This window comes from Ixodes scapularis, unplaced genomic scaffold, assembly GCF_016920785.2.
Source record: "Ixodes scapularis isolate PalLabHiFi unplaced genomic scaffold, ASM1692078v2 PGA_scaffold5__190_contigs__length_132052651, whole genome shotgun sequence".
Classification (NCBI taxonomy): domain Eukaryota; kingdom Metazoa; phylum Arthropoda; class Arachnida; order Ixodida; family Ixodidae; genus Ixodes; species Ixodes scapularis.
Genome location: NW_024609880.1, coordinates 36,192,607 through 36,216,488, shown reverse-complemented (window position 1 = coordinate 36,216,488; position 23,882 = coordinate 36,192,607). Strand labels below are relative to the sequence as shown.

Sequence of the window (23,882 nt, the reverse complement as noted above, 5' to 3'; positions counted from 1 at the left end):
CGGCTGATAACGTAGGCTTGCTCCATGGGACAGTTATTGCTTTCGCATTAAAATACGCTCCCCTGTTACGCAGAGGGCTGAAATATTCTACTTAATACACTTGCATCGATTCGAAAACGCAATGGAATTGTCGTCCGGTGTGTTACTTAGTTTAATACAAAACGCATATGCGGAATCTATGGTGCGCGCTCTCACCTTTACTGTTCATTCAGTCCATCTGCTCCCAAATGACACCTTAGGGGCTCCGACGTTACACCTCAGCTGTCGCAGTGTTTCACCTTATGGGTTGTGTAGGTATTTGCAATTTTTTTTTTGTGATCCGGTGTCAAAAGAAATTATAGGGATATATTTGATCAATGCTAGCATAGTGCCCAGAGTGATGCAGCACCGCGCTGTTGTGCGAGCACATGGTTGTCTTTCACGCCTGCTCGAGCACGCATGCATGGCTGCGAGCACGTGGCTTCGTGTCTCAATCACGCGTGCTCAAGCACGCGAGCGAGCAGGCAAGCATCACTACAGAAAGCTTTAGAACGAAGTGTAGATAGAAACGTGTCACTTTCCGACAGTATGTCAAATTGTTAATTTCATTAGGGGCATTCCCATCGCTTATTTAAGTTTTTTCTTGGAAAACTTTTAACAACAAAAAATTGTAGAGCCTTTCCACTTCACGTGCAAAATAACAGCGAAGCTGTTATTTTTACGACGTCTAGCACGATGCCTAGAGGACGTCTGGGACGACCTCAAGGACGACTTCTAGGACGGCCTCGAGGACGATGCTTAGAGGATGATGTCTAGGACGACCTCTCAGATGACCTCTAGGACGCCACCTAGAGGACGATCTTTAGGACGCCGCCTAGAGGACAACCCCTCGCATGACTCCTAGGACAATTTCTCGGACGACTAGGATGGCCTCGAGGAAGTCTAGAACGACCTCAAGGACGATGCCTAGAGATGATAACAAGAGATCAGGACTTCACTATCCAATAATGCCAAGGAAGGCTGACTCATGCTGGTTGCCCCCTTTTTATTTATTCATACTTGCCACGACCAATGGGGAGTTCTCTGTCTACATCCGAGGACACTTTTTTTCCAGATCCAAGCGCATAACAGATTTTCTTTAAAAGGTGGGGGGATTTTTATTTACCAGTGACAGTGGCGTCGAAACCGGGGGAAAAGGCAATGGGGTGATTACCTCCCCCCCTCCTCTACATTTTAGACATGCATATTAAACAATTCGGAGGAAGGAGGGAAATACCCCCCAATCTCCCAAACACTTCCAATGCCATAGATACATGCTTGCTCAAGTTTGCAAGTTTTATTTGAGGGTAGAAATATACAGCACCCATCCACTTCAAAAGGCTGCAACAAAACAAGAACCATGTTACAGTCAGTCTATTTAAACACATGATGGCCACTAAGTGACCAAACCAAGAAAGAACTCAAATTACATACAGGAGCTCCCATCAAAAATAATTGCACCAGCTTCAGAAACTTGCTGGTATAAAGCACAATTATGATTTCGAGATTTGCACTTTAAAGGTGTTATGAAGTTCTTCAGCAAAGCGCAGCATAGAACACTAAAATCGATTGAACTGCTATACTCAACCATAAAAACAAAACACGAAAAAAAAGCTAAAATTTTTTAATGCATAGATTTTTTGCTTTAGCTATGAAACAAGTCATTGTCATATAAAAGCCTTCAGTATTATACTAACTGATACTTTTGCCCTAACTACGAATGAAAGTAATGCAATTTGTAAATATTGATGGTGAACAACTGGGAAGGAGTTTTACACAAGTTTAATCTTAAAGGCAGTTCAGCTACTACATTGCACTAAGGCATGTAGACCTAACAATGCAGTATGGGATATATGCCAAATGTGTGCATTTGGCACAGCCTCGCTGAATGTGTGATGGCAAAGTATGGGCACACAGTCCGTGCAATGCAAGTTCTATCGGTGTGCAACAGAAACATGGTCAACACATTATTTTAAGAATATGCTAGTTTTCTTTTCTTTTCCCCCGGTTCTTTACGTCAAATGGGAAAAAAACAAAACAAAAATAACTCACTTTTGTGATTTTATTGTAAGACTGCTTCAGAAATATTTAGAGATCATAACTAGCAATGGCAAAAATCCTGCCACTTAGGATAAGTGGAGTAAGACCTTTTCTTCGGTACAGCAAATTACTTGAGACAGTCTCAAACAGATCACAAATGATTTCTTTCATACCAAGCAATCTCTTACAATAATGCTTATGGGAAAAGGGAGGTGATGTGTCATTGACAGAGGCATTTATGACTGCCCAAATGTATATGCCTTCGCGAGTTTAGCAAGAGGCTGCAAACCAGAAACACCTGCTTGCAACTGGTTGTTGCAGAACCACCAACAAAACTTTGTACACTGGGAAGAACACATCAAAGAAGGGTAACGAGAGAAATTCACAGAAATCCCCCAAAGGTAGAGACGAGTTTGCAGATATAACCGTACTGTCACCCGGTTGTTCCGGTGAGGATCGGTTCACTACAACTGCTAATCGGTTGTCCCAGCGCAGACCCGCTCGCCACAATTGGCCAATCAGTTGTTCCAGTGCAGATTGGTTCGCCACAACTATGGATATATCGTCCAAGTGCAGATTGGCTTGACACAACTGCCAATCAGTTGTCTGAGTGTGCATTGGTTTCCTGCAACTGCCGATCAGTTGTTCCAGTGTGGATTGAATCCCAGTTATGCTTAGGAGCATGCCTGCGCTACTGGAATTCCAGTTCAGCAGTGAAACTGAAATTCCACACTGAGACAACCGACCTAGTGCACGTCGTTCGTCCCAGTGTGGATCGGTGGTCCCAGTGCGGATCAGTCGTCCCAGCGCGACCTGCGGCGCCGTTGTCTCGAGCTCGACGGGTCTTCTCTCGGAGCCTCTGGCTGTCGCACTGGCATGGGAGGGGACGGGAAGGCGGACGGGTTCTGACAGAAGGCGGACACGTTGTGGGACGGGGGAGGGATGGGTGTGGGGCCAGGCCGGGGGCTCGGAGAGACCTGCTGGCTGCCGAGCTTCCAGGCGGTGTCGGTGGCCGCCGTGAACTGGGACTTGTACTGGGACTGCGAAAAAGCGGACGGAATCAGCGTAACTATTAACAAAAGTCATGCAAATTGTGTGCTTCTGTTTTGCCAACTTCATGGAGGTGACACTCATGCATGCTTCGGTTTCAATTTGCTCCCACCTCTCCCAACTGGGCTGTCGATTTTATTTCGACGTATAGAGCAACAGTTTTTCTTGTAATAACACCCGTTGGTGGCATGTTGAAAGTTTTGTTTAGGGGACTTCTGACTCAGTTTGCTTTCTCGTTGTTCCAGAAAGGCGGATCTATGTCGTTCAACCTCACACTTTATGGCAAACGACGATATGGAAACTAGTATTCAACTAATTTGGTAATAAAATGTATACGACAGTATTTTTTCAGATTAAGGGGAAACACTGCTTCTTGAGCTTTTTTTTATTTATGGTCCAATCCAAATGAAATTTATAGAGCATAATCATATTCCCATTCTGATGACAATTATGTACTTTGTTTTAAAATAGCTTGGTTAGTTTTGATAAAATTAACATTTTATTTGAACATTTTATGGGCGAGATTCCAAAAAATTATGAAGACAAAACTCAAAAAGGAATATATCTCTGTAAACTAGAAGGTCTACAGAATCCAATAAGGTATGAATGAAAGCTCCATGATTATTTATAACATTTTTACGGCATTTCGAAATTTTCCGTTTATAAATTAATTTTTACAATCTATATTGGAGGTGCTAACAAAAAATACTGATGCCTAGGTTGATGCGATTAGACCCCTTATTGGATACCCCACTTATACATCTACCAAAGAAAGAAAGAATTAGGAAGATCGGTTGTGTACAGGCCGAGATACGGCTTCCGCAAAATAGCAAACTGCGCAAAAAGTTCATTTCGAGAAAACGGCAGAAAACGTTCACGAACACATTTTTACTGCTACCCGCGGCGAACTCCACTCGAATGCGACATCCCCGCAGATCTTGCAACATAGCTTGAGTTTTACTGCAAGTCCATACTCGCGATCGCATTTTATGAGTTCGACATCGCCGCTACGAGCTTCACTTCGCGAGTTGAAGAAGCGAGTTCACGACGTCGAGGCTTACAACGATGAAAACTCTCTGTACTCTCGGGAGCTTCTTGATCGGTGCCCGAGATGCCGGCCATCAGGGCAGCTTTCCGCGTCGTAGCGGACGTCGACAAAAGTTCTTTCAGTTTTTCCTCGGCTTTTTTTTTCTCTCGTCGATCTCGGAAGCGCTGAGAATCACCGTGTCGAGCCGCACTCGCTCGCTTGAAGTCAGGATGTCGAAGGCGCCGCCGATGCGACATCTTCGTGTTCGGGCTCCCGCACCTCGTCATCGACGTTCAGGCTCGCGGGAAGTTGAACTGCGCCGTGGATTAGCTTTCTAGGGCCCTTTTGTCGTTTTTTTCCGAACTTGCGGGCTGTGTGAAACTTTCTCCGTGGAGTTGTTGTGATCGACATGGTCAGAGACGCGAACGAGAATCGAACAAGATAGCGGATCGGAAACAACGAGCAGACGCTTCGTAACCCTAACGGCCAATGAGAAAGCGCCATTTGCACACGTGATCCGAAACAGCCAACCGCGTGGCAAGATTTAGTTTTTTATTTGTGCTTCGTTCTCGGCGGCCAATCGCCGTCTAACATCGTGAATGCGGGAGAAGAAAGAGCGGGAGCGGAGCTTTCAAATGAGACCAAGATGCCCCCCCTCTATCGCGTTGTTCTCGAGCTACCGGCGGTCAAATTGTACCTTTTTTTTCTACTTTTTTCCGAGGAAGGATCTCCGTTTAGATACTTCAAATCAATACCCCAAAATAAATAGGGCGTATTTTGCGATAATACTTTGAGAAAAGATGCGAAAATACCTGTAGATATTAAAAAACATAATTTCAAAAATGTGATTTTTTTTGTCATTTTTTTGTTTCAAGGAGCCATGTCCCCCCTTAAAGAATGCCGGTTAAAGCCACTCGAAAGGAGTGACCCCAGGATGCGAGGCCGGAGCACCATTTTGCATAGTACCGTGTCTCGGAAAGTATAATTCGGTAAAAATAATCCTAGGTTGGAGGTGTGGCGACATGAATAAACTCCATAGGTCACCGTGTCTTCGATAAATAAATGTACTTCATGAAGCATGTTACAGTTTTTCTGAGTTGGTCAGAAATTTGCATTCGACGTGCGAGAAATGAACCTGGTACCCAAAGGGTTAACTGTGTTACGGGTCATCATGGGCTCGCAACACTCCCAATAGCTTCCTGTCGAAAAGCCAGATTTATTTACAATCCCTTTCTTCTTTATCTACCAAAGCCCAACAGCGCACCTACACCCTTTTAAAACTGAACTCTACTTACGAGTCTAGCAGCTCTTCGACTGCGTGTCGTGACCAGCCTAACAGCAAAAAGTGAACCTTGTATGAGTGCAACTTTGCAAACCGCATCCCTGGCGACACCATTGGTCGTGCGCGTCACGACATCAAACCAACGGCTACACTCCGCTGCCGACACTGTCTCCCACGGCCTCGTTACAGTGCAACGAGCACAAACAAAAATGAGCAAGGCCTCCACGCAGAAGTCCCACGCAAGGCTGTCACTTAAGGGGAGATGCGCGTCGAAAAAGCGAGTTTTTCGCGCAACTTTTTAGTTTTGAGTTTTTGCCCGTAAAAATATCCTTGGACATTCAGTTACAACTTCCCAAAAGATCATGCGAAAATTCGAACGCCAAATTAGTAAAAAGTTTATTTTATTCAACTACGGTTGCTCGAGAAAGTGCTATTTTCCGCGCACATCGTCAATCTTCGAGCGTCTGCATCTCGAGAATGCGTCGCTGTCCGCCATTGCCGTTTGGTTGGGGAGGTTGAGTAAGCCTTTTTCTTACAGACAGCCCCTCCCGCAGTTTCGCATTTTGGCTGAAAATAATGAAAAAGTCGTGTTTTTTGCGCCCGTTTCGAGCGTTGCTACTGGACCTTTAAATCACGTGGTGCTCTAGCGAGGCCACCATTGGCCGAGACTGATGCGTTTCTGCGGCGAAGCCTACCTCCTGCTCTCGGATTTTACGGCATCTCGATCAACCTCTCTGGCCTTTTTGTTTTTGTTGATTGAATTCACAATGAACGACCCGACAAAGCGTGACTTCCGAGCTCGGAAGTCTCGGACGAAAAATAAGTACCGAGGACGCCGTCGCAAACCTCAACGGAAAACGACAGCGGAAAGCACTCGCCCGACCAGCGCTGGCCCGCCGCCGCCAGCTAGGCCTAACGAGGGCGACGGCCACTCGGACGAAATCGACGCCGCGGTGAACTTTGTCAGCGCTTCAGAGGTGAAGATTGGACTGTTCGAGAAAGATAGAGCAGCAAGCGGTCGGGATTCCACGAGTAGTACTGCGATATGCGACATCAGCGCGCTTACGGTGCTGGTAAGCGGTGCTGCTTGCCCAATGTGCTACACCAGTACCCTTGCGGTACGCGAAGCGACCGAAAAACGAAAGGGCCTTTCGTCTTTTCTTGAGCTGCATTGTGCGAATACCGAGTGCCCTGCATCGGTACTCTCTGCTGTGCACACCTCGAGCCGTGTTGTGCCTGGTGAACTTGCGGATGGCGCCAGCGGAAGCCGAGACTATCAGAGTGGGAGCTCCCGCGACAGCTTTGCCGTGAACATCAAGGCGGTGGTGGCAGCGCGCGCGATTGGCATCGGGCACGAACAGCTCTCGCGTTTTTGTGCCGTTCTTGGCTTGCCGGTGCCATTACATCATAAGAACTTTGCAGCGATCGGCAAAAAAGTTCATGTTGCGGCCATGAAAGCCGTGGCAGAAAACATGGAGAAAGCTAGAGTTTTCACGAAGGAGATGGTGGATGACAGCGATGTTGGCGTTATGTTCGACGGGACGTGGCAAAAGCGGGGCCACAAAAGCCATAACGGCGTTGGCGCAGCTGTGTCTGTAGACACTGGCTTGTGCCTCGATTTCGAGGTACTTTCCAACTTCTGCCTTGCGTGCAGTCGGCACCAAGACCTCGGGAGTGAAGAAGAGGAAGTGTGGCAAGCGTTTCATGGCCCTGTTTGTGAGAAGAATACAGAATGCTCCTCTCATGCAATGGAAACAGAGGCAGCAGTGCGCATATGGACGCGGACCCCCTCACAGGAGACACCATTGCGCTTCACCAAGTTTCTAAGCGACGGGGACAGTAAAGCTTTTAGTGCAGTCTCCGAGGCAAAAGTGTATGGCGAAACATCTGTCACGAAGGAAGACTGCACAAACCATGTGGCCAAGCGCCTAGGAACTGCACTTCGTAAGCTCAAGACCCCTCTTCCACGTGGTGAGAAGTTGAAGGATGGGCAGATTCAAAAGTTGCAAAACTACTACCGGATAGCGATCACCAGCAACAGGGGCAACGTCAGGAAAATGTATTGTGCCATTTGGGCGTCCTACTTTCACTCGTGTTCCACAAATGCTGCCAAGAGCCACAAGTTCTGCCCCGAAGGAGTGGAATCATGGTGTAAGCACCGGCGGGCCGAAGCACTCGGAGAGCCCGCACCAGACCACACTCCCCTTCTGACAAAGGCACAGGGGCTGGCTCTGCTGCCTATATACAGGCGTCTCACAGAAGAAAAGCTGCTCACCCGCTGCTTGCAAGGGAAAACACAAAACGCAGCGGAGTCTTTGAATAGCAAAATCTGGCTGCTATGCCCGAAGACAAAGTTTGCCTCCAGGACTGTTGTGGAAACGGCAACTGCCATTGCTGTTTTGTGGTATAACAGGGGGCATGGAAGCTTTGAGCAAGTGCTTCAGGAGCTTGGCGTACTGCCATCAGAAGAGCTTGTCGCCCTGGGCAGCTCCCGTGACCAGAGGAGAATAAAAAAAATGTCAGCCCGCCAAACCGCTGAAGCCCGAGCACATCGCCGTAATATGGTGAAGAGAGCACGTCTCACAGACTCCACTCGGGAAGATCTTGAGGGGCCAACGTATGCGCCAGGAGAGTTCTAAGGAACTTTGCTGTGTTTGGGACATATTGCTTTATTTTATCAAGTAGTTTCATGTGCTTTGGTCATGCTTTTGAGAAATGAAGATGTTTGAAACTTTCAAATGCATTTTTCTCCGTTTGTAGTTTTCAGCATTTTTTACGCATTGTGCAACAGATTTCAAATACTTACAACAGTTAGATTTGGATGAAATTTTCCACACAGCTTCTTCAGAGTGTGTAGAATGTTGATATCTATTTGAATTTTCAATATCCCTTCTATATTTTTTGCAAAAAATGTAAATGTTGACTCATAGCACCTAAGATAAACACTTTTGGTGTTCCAGATTTTTTTTACAAATATAGGATAATATAAATGAATTTCAAGTAGTTTTCAACATACTACCTTACCTAAGCAGCAACATGAGCTATTGCAGGCTGTGCTAACAATATATTTATTTATCAAAAAGTTGTGCACAAAAAGCACTATATTGTGTTTTTGTAGACACTCTTACACAAAAACCAACAAAGCTACATAAAAACTAAGAACCTATTTGGAATTGACATTAAAATCTCTATCAATGACCAAAGTTTCAAAACCTTAGGTTTAATATTAAAGAAAAAGTGTTTCCGGGGAGCATCTTCCCTTAAAAGAAAATCACATTCTATCGAAGAAAGCGTAAAACCAACCAAATGCCGAGAGGTTCTCACCGAAAACGCCGCCCTCATTGAGGTCAGGCGGTCCGTCTGGGGTCCCGCCCCGTGGCGTGACGAGGAGGCGGCTCCGCTCCTGAAGTCGCCTCCCTTGTTGCCGTCCGAAGCGGCGACGAACCTCGGCGCAGACAGCACGCTGGCGGCGTAGCTGCCCAGCCCCGACATCGGGCCGGCCTGGGCCACGGGGTGCTGCTCGCGCGGGACGAGGGGAGAAGAGAGAAACGTCTGAAGCGACTCTGCAAAGGCTCCAAAGTGTTCACTATTCAGCACGGTGAGAGGCTGAGGGAGACCAGAAGACGAGAGCATAGCGTGCCTCCTGTAAAACAATTACATATTCATTTACGCTATTTACGAAACATAGTCTACGCTTTGGGTTCCGTGTTTTCAGATAAATCTGTTAAACTCCAAAAAGCACCCGCCGGTAAAATTTTTGTCATCTAGGATTTATTCGACAAACTCCAAACTTTAATGTACCAATGCCAAAAAAAAAAAAAACGACAACAGTGTTTTAAGGTTGGTTAGTGGACAGAGTCAATGGTTGTGAAAAAATGCCACCCCAGTTTTCTTTCAAATCTCTGACCATTCACAAAAAGGATCTTACCTCTTATCTCGTCAAGGTTCATTCAAAACAACAGGTCATTGTACTTTCGGGTCAGGACAAGAGCCACTGTTCCAGTTTCTAGTATGGGCCCCACTATTTGTGCTTCTTAAAGTAAGGAGAGGTTGAGTTTTTGCAACACCTATAAGCTATTAATCAAAGATTTCATAAAAACGCGAAAGGGGGGTGGGCAGTTGAAGCTCTATACAGTGTAGACCGCATATAACGTTTGTCGCGGGAGTCGCGAAAATCCGCACTATAAGCGGTACCGCGCTATAACCAAAACATCAATTTTTCAGGCCAAAATACATGCCATGAGACAACTTACCTTTGTAAAACAATTTATTTTATATTAGATGAAAAATAAAGCTTAGTTTGAGGAAAGTCTTTATTTCACCAGACTAATACACTTCTGCCTCATGTGTGACACACATTTTGATAGAAATGAGTGACTTTTGCCTGGTGCAGCCTTTTAACGGCATCGCGGGTTGTGGACGGACGTTGCGAGCGTTCAGGATTGCTAACCCGAATCACTTTTCTCCAGTGATGAAAACGAGTGAAAATTCGCATCCTTTATACGGTACGCGCCAGTAATACCCTCAACTTGAGCACAGGCATGAAATGCTCCAAATAAGAAATCCGGGCGATGTTCGAAAACACAAATTCTTAGAAAGCACCACTGTAGTCGAAGTAAACAAACACGACGACACAGGCGTTTCTGCTGTCTTGAAAGTGCCGCCACGACATCGCTGCACGAGTAGGTGGATCTTCCCTTCTAGTACGTGCTGGGTTATCATAGCGACACACAACGAAAATTCACAGTCAAGGATAGCGTTTTTACGCGGAACGATGAGCTTCCACCACGCCGTCTACGTCGACGATCACCACCGACGCCATGTTTACGGATAGAAAAAGCCGGCCGGCCGGCCCACGACCGGCATGCAATGCGCGCAAACACTTATCCTCGACGTGCGATTGGTCTGTCGTTGCGGTTGTTTCCAACGCAGCGGAGGGACGCATGCATGTGAACGACACGTGCGTGCGTCCCTCAGTCGCTATGGCAACTGAAGCCTCTCTCTTCGCTTCTCCCCCCATCTTCGCGCAACCTCCTTGCCCCGCGAGTGCCGCTTGCGGCTAGCGCCGTTATCTAGTGCCGCACAGGGAAGCGTGCTCGCTGCGTCGGTCGGTCGGCGCGGTCGGCGGGCTGCTCCAGAAACCGCACAATAACCAGTATTTCCCTTCGCGCGCCTGCATTTTAAGCGGTATGTAATTACATGGAGTTCTATGGGAGGCGAACCGGTGGTTTAAAAAAGCTGCGTTATACCCGGTCCTGCACTATAAGCGGTTACGTTGCAAGTGGTCTATACTGTACTACACCCTTTACCACTCCAACCTGCGCAGCCGAGGGGTAGGTTGATGGACAGGGTCGGATAAATATGAGCTTCTTAGCAACTACCTTCAGGACTTTATTGATTTTGAGATATTGACATTTTTCGAAGCAACACTCGTTTGCAACTCTTGTCATGAGATTTCTTCCACTGGCAACAGTATTGCAGATGGAAATGGCATCAATGTGAAATCCAGCTGAAGAAATATTAATTGAAACAACCACATTCTCTAGAATCAAGGATACACCGAGTACTACACAAATATTATTTATTTTCATTTTTGAAAAATATAAAACGCTGCAAAATTAAACGTTGAATTTCAAAGAATTGGGAACCAAACAAGAATAAACTTCGATAAAACTCTGAATTTTCGGCAAAAACTGAGCTCCAAAAATACACCCTCCAAAAGTAAAAAAACAAATAAAAAACAACAACAACAACAAACTCTGTAAACACGGAATCCTATCTGTGTTCAAAGGGCCAGCCAGCACTGTCCATTGACTGCTCATGCTGGTGTCTGGCGTACTCTCTTGTGGCCGGCACCAAGAGGCGCGCGGTGTGGAAATACTACGGGAGCATGCGATGATGCCGAAGTGCCAAGATCTGATTGGAAGGATAGTGTGTAGATGCAAAGGCTAGCTGCCTTTGTTTCTAACCGCCAGGTCCCCTCCAATCAGAGTGAACGAGAGCGTCGTCTGCTCCTCGCACAGAGTCTCGAGCTCGAACGCAACGAAACACGGTTCACGTGGCATCACAAAATTTGCGGGAAGTGTCGTCCTAAAAAGAGATTGCGGGAAAATTTATTTCCTAAACTTAGCGGAGGAATTTTGTTGCTAAATATGCTCCATGCATTTTTCCGCCACATTTAGCGGAGGAACGGGTGTGTAACGCTCTTCACGTGACAACGTAAATTTAGCGAATTTGGCGGGAAATTTTGTTTTCTCCATATTTAGCTATTCGCTTTCAATAACAGTCAGACACCAACGATCGACTGGGGTAATGAGCCATATATGACCACCACCGTAAAAAAAAAAGACAAAAGAAGGGCAACGAGAGAGAGCTTGCTTACGCCGCTGTTGGAAGAGCCAAGGCCAGGCCGCTCCTTGGTCCGGAACCCGAGACCGTGGCCCCCGACGTTGAGCCTCTTGCCCTTGTCTTGCTTGAAACGAGACTTCTTGAACCACTGGCTCTGTGGGAAGGGTGCCACCAAGAGTTCACTTTTATGCAACTCTGGCATACGAGACAACTTTCCAAGGTCCTGACAAAGATAACCCAGACCAATTACAGGGTAGCAAACACCTTCCACTGAAGTGCTGTCAAAGGTTGTTTTATAAAAACGGTGACCCTCCGACGGCTATAAATAAAGAATTTTGAGAGCATGCGATAGGCACGAGAGGAGGCAAGACAGTGAAGAATTTAATTTCTACAATAGAATCAGTTTTTTTTTTTAAATGTCACATTAAACTTTTAGGGTTGGTGTCAATGATGCGACGTCGGTTCTTCAACAAATAATTACAATCGCTGATTGATTTTTTCGGACTTCGCAGAGACCGAAAAAACGTTTCAATAATAGAGCAGTCAGAAAAATCACCAGATTAAAAAAGCCATACATAGTGCCTTGGTTTAGGTTATGCCTGCGCGCTTTGTTTTAGCTTCTGCCTGTTTGCGTTCGACAACTTTCTGTAAGTTTGAGAATCGCTGCCTTCTTTTCTAGCGTTATGGTCGAGTACTTTCTGTGCTTCTTAGCGACACATCGCTGCGGTGGAAGAACAGATGGTGCAATGACGTCCTCTCATCCTCGTCGCCAATTGTTATATTCATCCAGATCTTTACTGGTACGGGACGGACAGGACTGGCATGGCGCCTAGGTCAGTCCCCGATGCTCGCGCCGCGCGCATGCACCCGCTCGAGATCATGGCTCGCGCTGTCTGGTTGTTCTGGGCGGCAGCTTGGTTGTTTGATACATCACACCAGTTTAATCCGAAAACACGATACACCGAGACAAGATCGAGATGAGAGGTGCAAGTCCATGACTGCAATGGCGATTGAACAAAGCAAAATGGAAACAACAATGATGATGATAATACCACGCAGCTAGAGAAAAAAAAGTCGTACAGCGTCACCTAGCAGTAGGACTTAGCAGTATTTAACTAAGTGCTGCCAAACCAAGCCGATCCAAGCGCAGCCGACATAAAATCCAAAATGGCCACTTCTTGGTGGTGTTTCCTGCTCATTGCTCACAATGATTTTGTCCGAAAAATGAACTTTCAAACTTCAAGCTGTCCGAAACATTGGTCATGAATATGCACTATTTTTATCGGGTAGGTCACGGTTCCTACTTTAGGTCCGAAATATCAAACAAGTCTGAATCATCGGCGTCCGAAAAATCGGTCAACGACTGTATGTAAAACCCTAATGTTACACTGTGCGGTATTGTTAGCACAAATACGACTTCGGCATTTTTTCACATTTTACTTCAAAACTGGCGGTCATAAAAATTAACCACTTTCCACCACTATAGCAGTTTTGATGACAGTCCTTTAATACCGAGAGAAAAACAGAAAAAAAACGGCAATGGCTCTTTTGCACTAAGTATCGTGGAGTGTATCGAATAGAATAATGGAGTTTTTTTAATAAAAGTCGGCACACCATGAAAACAATTGTGCAACGATATGAAGCTGGAAATAACAGCCTCATATTACGTTTTTCCTAGCGGTTCTGAGGCGCAGCAAAATATGCCATTATGTAGCCCAATTAAGACAAAAATTGATCAGCATTACATTAGGGCTTTTGCTCTACATTAAAATTAACGAATGGGCTAGTTTCGTAAACATCTTAAATACAAAAGCACAAAGGACAAGGACAGAACAAAGATACGAATAGGTTAAGCGCTAACTATAAACAGCCATTTGATAGTAAGCACTTGTCCTGCCAGTACCCTTGTTTCGTCCTTGTCCTTTGTGCTTCTGTATTTAAGATTTTGCTCTACATTAGTATATCATGATGTTGAAGTAACTAGTTCTCCAAAAGTAACTCAAGGATTTCTTCAACAAAGTAGCATGTGGCTATAAAGAGTTGAATCCCACCTACATTCTTGTTTTATCATGCTTTCAATAACATTCTCTTAATGAGTTCTTAAAGGAAACAAACAAATGAGGAAAAGCATTTTTTTGCCTGCATAGCCAGGTCCATGAGGCTCTGAGGCACGGCCTGGTTGGCACCCTCCAGGTTGCGCACAAGGTGGCCGGCAAACTCTTTCTCCTTGTCCGTGATGAGCGTGTAGGCAACACCCTTCTCCCCTGCACAGCGTGGGAGCAACCAATGACGTTCGTCGCCACCCCCGTCCTTGACCCATGGAGGTAGGAAGCTCCTGGAGGTGACATGCCGCCACCAGAGCCAAAGCCAGACGTGTGGAGGGACACACCCCCAATGGTGACCAAAACCAAGAGACGCTATTGGGTGAAAAGAAGAGCTGAATCGGCGCCAATAGCTGTTTTGGTCACCTTTGGGGGGCACCGAGGGTAACCAAAACAGCTGTTGGCTTTAAGCCAACTCTCCTTTTTCTCCAATAGTGTCCTTCGGTTTTTGTCATCGTTGGGGGCGTGACCCTCCACACTTTGGGCTTTACCTCTGGTGGCCTCATGTTGACTCCAGAAGCTTCCTACCTCCCTGCCCTGCCTCAAGCTTTTGGAGTAAGGCAAGACTCGACTAAAACTCCCTTTGGCACGGCCCTAGGAGCTAGGCACACGAAAGTCAAACCCGTCTTACAAATCCAGAAGCACTGTGGTCATCTTCTCTAAATTCAGCCTCCTGCGTGGAAGTGTGGTGCACGCAACGCAAGTGCGCCACTCTTCCTTCCACCCTACGAGGGAGGCGAAGTTGAGGGGGGGGCAGGGTTGCTGGCACAAACATGCTTTTCGATAGAAAACTGAAACCTAGAAATACGTTCCAATCGAGCGTTTCTTAGGAGCGCCGTAAAATGCTCCACGTGCCTTGTATCTCTCTAAAATGAATTGATTTAATGGTTTCATTGATATTTAGCAAGGCTCTATAGAACCCTATGTTTATTTTTGCTAGTTAAAATATTCATCTGTAAATTTTAGTTTATTGTTTAGCTAATTAGTATGTTTTTTTTTGCAATCACTGATGTCCACTGCAACTGACAGTTTGTCCCCAAAAAGGGTTTATTCTTTACATGACCACACTATTTTTTAAAAATTTTTGAGCCTTTTATGAAATGCGCATACTACAACATATTCAACTTGAAATATTTTTAAGGTAATACCATTGAATTGAACTCAGCCCATAAAATAAGCTGGACACAGGAGACTGCAACTTTGCACCAAAGCCGGTTTGTCATTATATTACCTTTCGTCGGTGGATATTGCTAAACTTGATACAAAAATTAAATTCAGCCAAGGAGCTGGAAAGAGGACCCTAAAATTTTTGTTTGGCAGAATTAATTTTTTTTAACAAAGCTATAATGCCAAATTCCTGATAAAAAAAAATCTGCTTATCGCTTTCTATAAATGTGCACCTCACTCCTCCTTTTGCTATCTTAAAGTGACCACAGAAACTTACTGGCAAGATGTGTCTCATGGCAAATAAGGCTTTGATTCACTAGGAATTGATCTAGATGACAAGGTTGAGTTCACGCTCGACTTGTTCCGACTAACGTTTTACACAGCCAAGAAGGAAGGAAACGAAAAACATAAATGGTGTCGCAGAGAGCTTGGTTGCTCGAGTTGCGCAACTCACCAGCACGACCAGTCCTGCCGACGCGATGCGTGTGGGTGTCGATGTCTCGTGCAATGTCGTAGTTGACGACTGTCCGCACGTGGGGGATGTCCAGACCACGGGCTGCACAGCGACACCAAAATGAGCACACACTAATCTTAACGCACGTGCGCTATCAAAGAAAAGGTCAGATCTTTTTATGATTCTCAGAGGCAGAGTCATATGAGTACTATGTAGTATTAGGCAATCGGTTGCATAAAATTTTGGACGGTGAGAAGTTAATCTGCTGAAGGGGCATCCAATGTCTCCACTGCAAATAAGAAGCTTGGCCAGTGAAGTACCACTGGTAGTCTGTTTTTTTTTTACGTGCATCGCATAATAACAGCCCACAAATTCACGCCAGTACAACGCTTCAGGCGTGTTTACAGCGGCAATGCGATTTAGTCGTGCGATAACTTTCATCGCAAGACCAACCATTGCGGGAAAAAAAGCGACGTAATTTGAGCAGTTGCTAGCTGACCAGACTTTTTGAGACGCGATCTAGTCACGGAGCGGCTGAGCCAATCAGCGGCACTCGGAGCAAGAGTTTTCGAGAAGCAATCATGAGCAACTCGCTCATTGCGTGCGCTATTGTGACCATCTCATTTTTTTTGCGATGCGATCTAGTCGCATCACGCAACTGCTCCATATAGTTGGTGTGAACGTGCATTTATTCCAATCGAAACGGGCAGACACAGGAATCGAGCGCAGGATCTTTAGGTTCTGCAGCGCGAGCTTTCGCTCCATGCATCACAGGCATGCAAGAGTACTACCACGGTGATTACACCACCTTGAGTTTTCAAGAGAAAAATAATAGTAACAAAAAGAGAGTGACCACGTGTCCAACTTTGAATGCTTATCAGAAATCTCAGCCCAATATGAAAGAATCGCTGCCCGACAGGAGCAAGCTTGACATTTCGGTGAGTGACCAAATGTGCAGGGTGCGACACAGTTATAGTACGAGCAAGTGATAGATGGTTTTCACCATTTTTCACTTAGAAATGAATGGCCCTATTAGAACCAACTAATGCAGTGGGGTGTGCTCACCTGGAGCATCAACACTGGTGGTAAAAAACTGGGATCTGTCACTCTTTGTGCGACTAAAATGCGAAACAATACTGACATTGCGTAAACAGTAACTGTGTCATACGGTGCACATACATCCCATAAACGGACAGGGGCTTCCACCTCTCCTCCTTACCCCAAACTAGCAACAGGATAGGTTTGCAAGCTCTGTTAATTTAAAATGAAAACAGTAAGGAATCACGTCCACTTCCTTAGGTCAAAATCAAGCGCTCCACATTAGGGTAAGGACACTAAAAAGCTCAGGTGCTTTGCTAACGTCTGATGGCTCTCTTCTATATCCCCAAGCCCCTAGAAACCCAACCTGACATCCTTCAGTCCAGGGATTATCAAACTTTTCCTTCTCGAGAAACAGCTATCCCTTTGGATTGGCGGCAGAGGGACCCCTCCCCAGTCTCAGCAGTGCAGTACAGAGGCCTACGGGACTTTTGAGATACAATGAATGGCTCAGATCTGCTGAGATAGTGCCAAAACTGAAACAGAAAAAAACAAACTTTACAGTAGGGTGGTCAAGGAAATTTGGCAGTTAGGGGATCCCCTGAGGGTACTCAAAGGAACACCTGGGTTCCTAGGTTCTCCGCAAGCACCATTGCTCCAGCCCTAGTTGTTCCCCCGAGGTGTTCCTTGAGCACTCATGCTCCTGTCCTAGGTGTTTCCCGGAGGTGTTCCCCAGAGAACCCATGATCCAGACTGTATAAAACCACAGAACGTTACTACACTGTGACCTTAGATTCTGCAAGGCCAAGAACAGTAAACAACTTCACTTTCACGGGCTCGAGTTTCGCTGCCGATCTAGAGCGACATGCAGTGTGTTCAGCACAATGGGCCGATATATTCGTGAGATTCACTTTTCGAAATATTTTACAAGTGAAGTCTGCAGAAATGAGGTTCTCGCAGAAATCGAATAATTTATAGTATATCAGGCAGAACATTATAACGATCCAACCCTCTCTCACCGGCGACATCAGTGGCCACCAGGATAGGGAAGTCCTTCTTCTTGAAGGAGGCAATCACTTTGGTTCGGTCGTTCTGGTCCATGTCTCCGTGCAGGAGAGCCACTGCAATTGTAAAAACAAACAAGAAAAAAACAACTTTAATTGGAAAATAAAGAAATATGTGCAGTTGGCCCACTCATTATAGTATAGTTTGCCGCAGGTTAAGTAGGACAATCTTTTCGCACAAAGCCATCCACTTTTTCAACATAGCAGAGAGGATGCTGGAGAGGAGTGGAAAGGAGGAAACAACCAATTATGGTGAGCAGAGAGCTTTGTGGGAGGGGCATGTTCTGCTTTGCTCAGCCTGCAACAGGCTATAACAACATTCCATTGCATCGGGCCTCTAATTTGACAGCTGCAACTTCCTTATTTTATTATGACAGAGTCCAAATCACGAATGTATGATTCGTACGATACACGCGAAGAACTTTTACCACAAAAGGACTGACCGTTGTGATCCTTTGTCTTGAGGTTGGCGGCCAGTTCTTCCGCATTGGCTTTCTTCGTCACAAAGATGAGCACACTCCCAACTGTCCGCAGACACAGAAACAAAAACGGTCACAAAAGAAGTGCATATAACCCATTTTTTTGCAAAACGGCAAACTCCAAGAGGAGTGCTAGCACTTCATATGCTGTACTCGAGCATGCTCCGGTGCAAATTTGAATCACTCTTTTTGCTATTAAAACAATATTCATCTTGACAGAGCTTTGGGGCTGCTGTCCTACGCTGTTCCAATCATTACAATGACACTCATGCTGGCCCAATAACAAATAAAATAATAAAACAATACTATATTTAAAAGCGGTATAGTATCAAAAAACAGACATCATCTAGCAAAGACAAATGAGTGAACTCACAATACAGGTTGCATTAAGCCAAAAAACACTTTTTGTTCAGCATTCATACCAACATCAATACGAGGAAAGTGTAAGACCGAGCATGGGGATCTCAGTGACACTGTTGGTCACTGACACTTAGGGTGAGCGGAGCGATCCTTGTAAAAAATAATGCCTCCTCGATTGCACACAATTTAGAAGTTTTATTGAGGCATTATTGCATTTTAGACAAAAGTTAACTGAAATTTCGCGTGCATGCAAGGCGTGATGTAGCACGGTAGAGTGGAGAAGATAGCGGAAGAGGAGAGGGTATAGCTGTCCTTTCTACAGTTTGCACCTGTTGCTCTCTGTGCTCTAATGTCCACCTGCAAAACCCCTGTGCGTCCCATTCGATGCTCCATCGCCTCGGTGTGCGGTATCGGTTCCCATGCCGTGTGCCCCCAATGTTCATTGCACATTTTTTTATGAAATTTTGCTGTCCCACCCACAAAGATTGGCCACCCAACACCTATTACAGAATCTGTCGTACCGCTGGCACCTAACCATTTTGGCTCTCACACCAGTGACAGAAAAAATGAAAGACGTTTACAAATCTCTGTAACGCGAAATTAGAGCGCAGCTCTTGAGGAAAAGCAGGGGAAGGTACGGAGGGGGGGGGGGTATGCCGTCCCCCCTCCTCCTCTGTACCGCCCCCTTCTTCTCCCCTCCCTTTCCTGCATACAATCCCACCCTCCTACTCCTCCCAGTTTCCCCGCTAAATTTAGCTGGAAAATTGATGCCGCGTGACCTCAGCACCAATTCAGTTTCCTTCCTAAATTTAGTGGGGAAAATGACGTCACATGACTTCGTGTCACGTCAGACATGAACAAATTCAGTTCCTCCGGTAGATTTAGCGGGGGAAATAATGTCCCGTGACCTCAACATCAATTCGATTTCCCCCTAAATTTAGCGGGACGATTACGCCGACGGAGACGCTGCTACACGCAGAAACAGGCGCCTAAGAGCTGCGCTCTAAAAACAAATGAGTGCAAGCCAAATGCTGATGCGACTGGACACGAGTTTCAACCGAATGTTCTGCTCGAGTTGATCAGGGTCACCTCACATGATCGAGCCTAGTGCGACGCGCTCTACTCCTAGCACATGTTGAACGAGCGAGCTCCTGGTGTCCGCCAAGAACGTGCACTTTCCTTTTTTTGCTTTGGTGCGCTTCCCATATAGTACCGTGCGCAAATAATTCACAGTGTGGCACAACTCTTTCATCTTCTCCTTCTAGGTATCGTCATCATCTCTTTACTCTTGTTCCCGGAGTTGCGGTGCCAAAGATGCTTCGGAGCCAGAAACGGCAGCACCACAATTGCGCCCAGCTCAATGCTGCGCCATATTCTGCGTTACAACTGCCTTTGTTTCACCATCCCAATGAGTTCGGTAGGTAGATCGTTACGCTAGTCTCAGAGAGGTTCGGGAATCGAATCCCGGACGACAGATTTTCTTCAGCGGTCACCAGGAGCTAGTCGTGCTCTATTTTGGGTGGAGGCGAATTTATTCTTAGTTCAAACTTCTTTACCTCGGGGACTTTTTCTAAAAATCATGATACGAAGTCTCTTCGCCACGTACGGGCGTTTCGTCAGGACTTTACGATACGCCGCAAAACCCGACTTCGATTTCCGAGAAAATGCCGACGCCGAGGTAAAAGGGAGGCCGACGCACCCGAGGTGAATTCGACCAGGTGGTTGGTGAGCCAGTTCCACTTGGTGGTCGGTGGCACACTGGGCACCACGAGCACGATCTGCGTGACGTCTTCGTTGGCCTCCCCGACGTCCCCCTGCACCACCTTGACCGGGTCCGTGAGCACGTCGCGCGCCAGGCGCTCCACCTTGCGCTTGAACGTTGCGCTGAACATCAAGGCTGCGGAATGGAGAGACGCCACCCAGAGACACCACTGCAGCACGCCGCGGCCCGCATGGGGGCGGCCACTACCCGCAACGTGGCCCGCTTGTAACAGACCTCAGAGTTTCTTTTCTTCTTCGAAACATGCTCGTCATTTTAAAGAGCAGCTAGCGAGAGATCGGCAGGAAGCGCTTTCGGTCGTCTCGCCTCCAGCAGGAGCTTCCTACTTTTGATAACGGCGTCTTGAGAACCTCAAGTGTGCGCGCGCCGCCAAGACATGGCGCTGAGCAACGAGTGCGTGCTGGAGGTGGGGCATTCGTTAGAGGTGCCCTGCCGTGCTTGCCTCGGCGGCGACTGTAGCTCTTGCACCTAGTGAGCAGTTGCTCAAATTTGATGGCTTACATACTGGGTGTTTCAATAAGGACTTCAAAAGAATTCCCTTTAATTAGTGGAAATAAACCTACGGTTCCAATTAGAAACTTGCTAGGCATCACCAAAAACCTCTAAGTCAGTCAATTTTAGGAAGCGTGCGGGTGCGCTAAAGTTTCCGCTCATTCAGCAGGCACGAGGCTGGCGGTTAGTGATGCAGAGCTATCGATAAATTGACTATCAATGCACCATTTATAGTGTACTTTCAATAATACTATTGACAGTAAAGAGGCAACTATCGATAGCTTTTCTATGGTATACTATCAATACTTTCCCGACAGCTTACTGTCGATAGTTTCTCAACAGGGCTTCTTCCATTTCCCGATAGTATTCCAACAGCTTTCAGGTTGTTTCTCGATAATTATGAGGAAGTCTCTAATTGGAATTGTGTTTTTAGTTTCCCGACATTCCCTAGGGGGACTCGACATTCTTCGTTGCCTATAAAAAAAATACTACCGATAGCTTTACTATGGTCGACAATTTATAGTACTACAAGAGAGCTTTAAGATAGTTGTCTATCAATATAGTCGGCCCTTTAGAGTTTTACGATAGTCCACTACTGATAGCCGGCTATCAATAGTTTCGATAGGCAACTACTGATAGTATTGTCGTGTCAATAAAATCACGACAGTCAACTATCAATACTATTTTTACTATCAATAGTTGCATATGGCTTCCACTTTCGATAGTAGTATGGACAGTTTTGCACCACTACTAGAGACGCAAAAATGAGGATGATGAGAATATCATTAGCGTTTTTGCATCCCAAGCCTTGTGCTTGCTGCACGAGCAAAAACTTTCGCGCACCCCCCGCTTCCCATATGCTCAAAGTCTTCCTAAAATTGACCGATTTAAGAGTTTTCGACGGCACTCAGCAAGCCTCTAACTGGAGCCATACATTCATTTTCACTAATTAAAAAGTTGGTGAATAATAAGTAAGTTTCTCACAATCCCAGATATCCGCCGTGACTGGCAGTTTGTTTCCGAAAAGTTTTCTTTTTCCTCAACCTCCCTATCGGGAAGAATTTTTTAGAAGTCTTCCCTGAAGCACCATCTGTTTATTGCAAGAGCCGTTTGTTAAAAGTGGAGCTGCTATAACTAGAGGTCCAGTGTTCTTGGGGTTTCTTTTTCCCCACAGATTCGGCATTTACTAAAGCCACTTTTTGGTGCTGGTAAAAAAAAAAAAAAAACGAAAATCGGCATTTATTGCGATTTATGTTTAAGTTTTGATTCCCCAACCTCCAGGGAACGTGTGTACGACCTAAATACTTTGAAAACGTTCTGGAACCGATAAGAGGAGGAAAGGAGACAAGGAATGTGCCTCCCAAAGAGAGAAACAGCCTTGCAAGCTTTCAGTGGAAGCTCCAGGTTGACTCAAAATAGAGCAGTAGAAAAAAAAAAATGTTCATAAAGCTTAGGTTTTTTACATGCAAGCATAGCTCCGATTCTAGGTTTTTCAGTTTTCCCCCATTTCGATAAAATCGGCTCGTGTCGGGGGTACTTTAGGGAGTTCGTTGGTATTTACCGAAAATATAGAACCCCAATTATGACAGAGACCCCTAGTGTAATGAAGTACAAGGCGTCTCAAAAAAATTTACAAGGGTTTTCTCGCCGCATTATTAAGCTATGCATCGCCTAATGCTCTTTCTCCGCAAAAAATGGAACCCTAGCGGTCCAAACCACATGTCAAAGTTTCAGAACTGACCGCCATTTTATAAAAATGTGATACATAAGGGGTTTTCTGAAAATTTCGATGAGAAAATGGGGCTCATTTTCGTCTGTCTTCGGTAACTGGCGCCGTTCAGCTCCATGTACCCAAGGGCTCCGTCGGCAGCCATTTTCCCATTAAAAAATTCAGAAAATCGCTTAAAACTTTTCATTAAGATAACGGTTAGCTTTGAAACTTGGGCATCTGGTTAGGACCACTAATGGTTTATTTTGGGAGGAGAACGAGCATTTGGGCAATGCACAGTTTACTTTTGCAGTAAAAAAAACACTAAGTATTTAGACGGCGATTTACAAAGCGCAAATAACTAAGAAGAGAAGAAGGGAGTCATTGAGACATTTGTGCTTTACAAATCACCATCTAGATGTTCGACCAACTGGCCCCCCCAATTGATCTTGATACACTAAATATTTTTTGGAAACAACCTGTGGTTAAGTCTGCAGTGCTCAAAGTTACCCGCTCGTGAACTGATAAACCAATCTTTTCCCAAGCTTGTTTATGCATAAGAGGGGACTATACTAGTATAATTAAATTTTTGTTCAAAATAAGACATTCTATTTATTAATGCATTTCATGGCAGATAGTAAAAGTTTTGCTAAAAGATGGTTAAAAAATCTTGACATATTTTCCCCAACCAAAAAGCACAGCCTTTAAGTCCTTAAAATGGAACCAAATCTGAAGAGAGTCGACCCATTAAGAAAATTTCGTAGAAAGGTTTCCACATCGATATCAGCTGATAGTATGTAGCGTTAGAAGTTTCTTACTTCTGTGAATCAGTAGACTGCAGCTCTACAACAGAATAATCAAGTTATAATAAAAGGTTCAAAGATTCTTGGTAAGGCCTTCAATGAACCAAAAGGTCAGCATGCAGGTCATTGAGCCCAATTATGAATTAGTAGGCACTTTTTGAACTCTGAATGATAACAGTCTTAGCTTGGTTCACAATAGGCTCTGCCTCCACTGGGGAACCCAATGACAATCCATGCAGTAACTATCAGCGTTTTCCTGGCATAAAATACACTACACATCTTTTAGACATGCACATCTTCTAAATATACACATCAATTTGAGGCCCACCTGTCATATTGCCACTTCCTAATGGACCGTTTTACAGTAAGCTTCAGCGCGTGCGTACACAACCTCTCCTGGCCTTGCTTCCAGCTGCCGCCATTTTTGCAGAGCAAAGTTCCGGTTGACCAAGATATTCAGCACCTCTTCGCACATATTTCATCTTTTTTGACCATTCTTGTTTGAATATACGCTAGTCAAATCAAAAGTCAAATTGGACGTTTAGTGATTTATACAGCGTAAGGTTGGTCTGCCAGTAGGGGCGACACTGGTTTACACTGTAGATGAGCAATTTAGCCAGTGCAGTACAACCGCTAGCCTGGGGTCTTTAACGTGCACCACGCAGTAGTG

General features: G+C 45.5%; 2 protein-coding genes across 3 annotated transcripts in view; one reads left to right on the top strand and one right to left on the bottom strand.

Annotated features, from left to right (window-relative positions):
- Window positions 1-1,300: 1,300 nt before the first annotated feature.
- LOC115330199 (ATP-dependent RNA helicase DDX42) overlaps window positions 1,301-23,882 on the bottom strand; it is a 43,313-nt gene continuing 20,731 nt past the window's right edge. Inside the window, exons 12-20 of one of the 2 annotated variants that reach the window (XM_029991928.4) lie at window positions 20,129-20,326; window positions 18,034-18,114; window positions 17,546-17,647; window positions 15,489-15,590; window positions 13,905-14,029; window positions 11,800-11,919; window positions 8,742-8,933; window positions 2,805-3,098; window positions 1,301-1,359 (exon numbers count right to left, since the gene is read on the bottom strand). In XM_029991928.4, the coding sequence (XP_029847788.1) occupies window positions 2,853-3,098; window positions 8,742-8,933; window positions 11,800-11,919; window positions 13,905-14,029; window positions 15,489-15,590; window positions 17,546-17,647; window positions 18,034-18,114; window positions 20,129-20,326 (1,166 nt within the window). In that variant the 3' untranslated portion in view covers window positions 1,301-1,359; window positions 2,805-2,852. Of the gene's footprint in view, window positions 3,099-8,741; window positions 8,934-11,799; window positions 11,920-13,904; window positions 14,030-15,488; window positions 15,591-17,545; window positions 17,648-18,033; window positions 18,115-20,128; window positions 20,327-23,882 lie in introns of both variants that reach the window. The other variant, XM_029991920.3, reaches the window with a different exon arrangement.
- On the top strand, window positions 5,673-8,056 carry LOC121047618. The gene has a single exon (XM_040503011.2). The coding sequence runs from the start codon at window positions 6,089-6,091 to the stop codon at window positions 8,054-8,056; it is 1,968 nt and encodes a 655-aa protein (XP_040358945.2). The 5' UTR covers window positions 5,673-6,088.

Coding starts and splice junctions, on each gene's coding strand:
- LOC121047618 (XM_040503011.2), top strand. CDS start 6,089: ATGCGTTTCTGCGGCGAAGCCTACCTCCTGCTCTCGGATTTTACGGCA.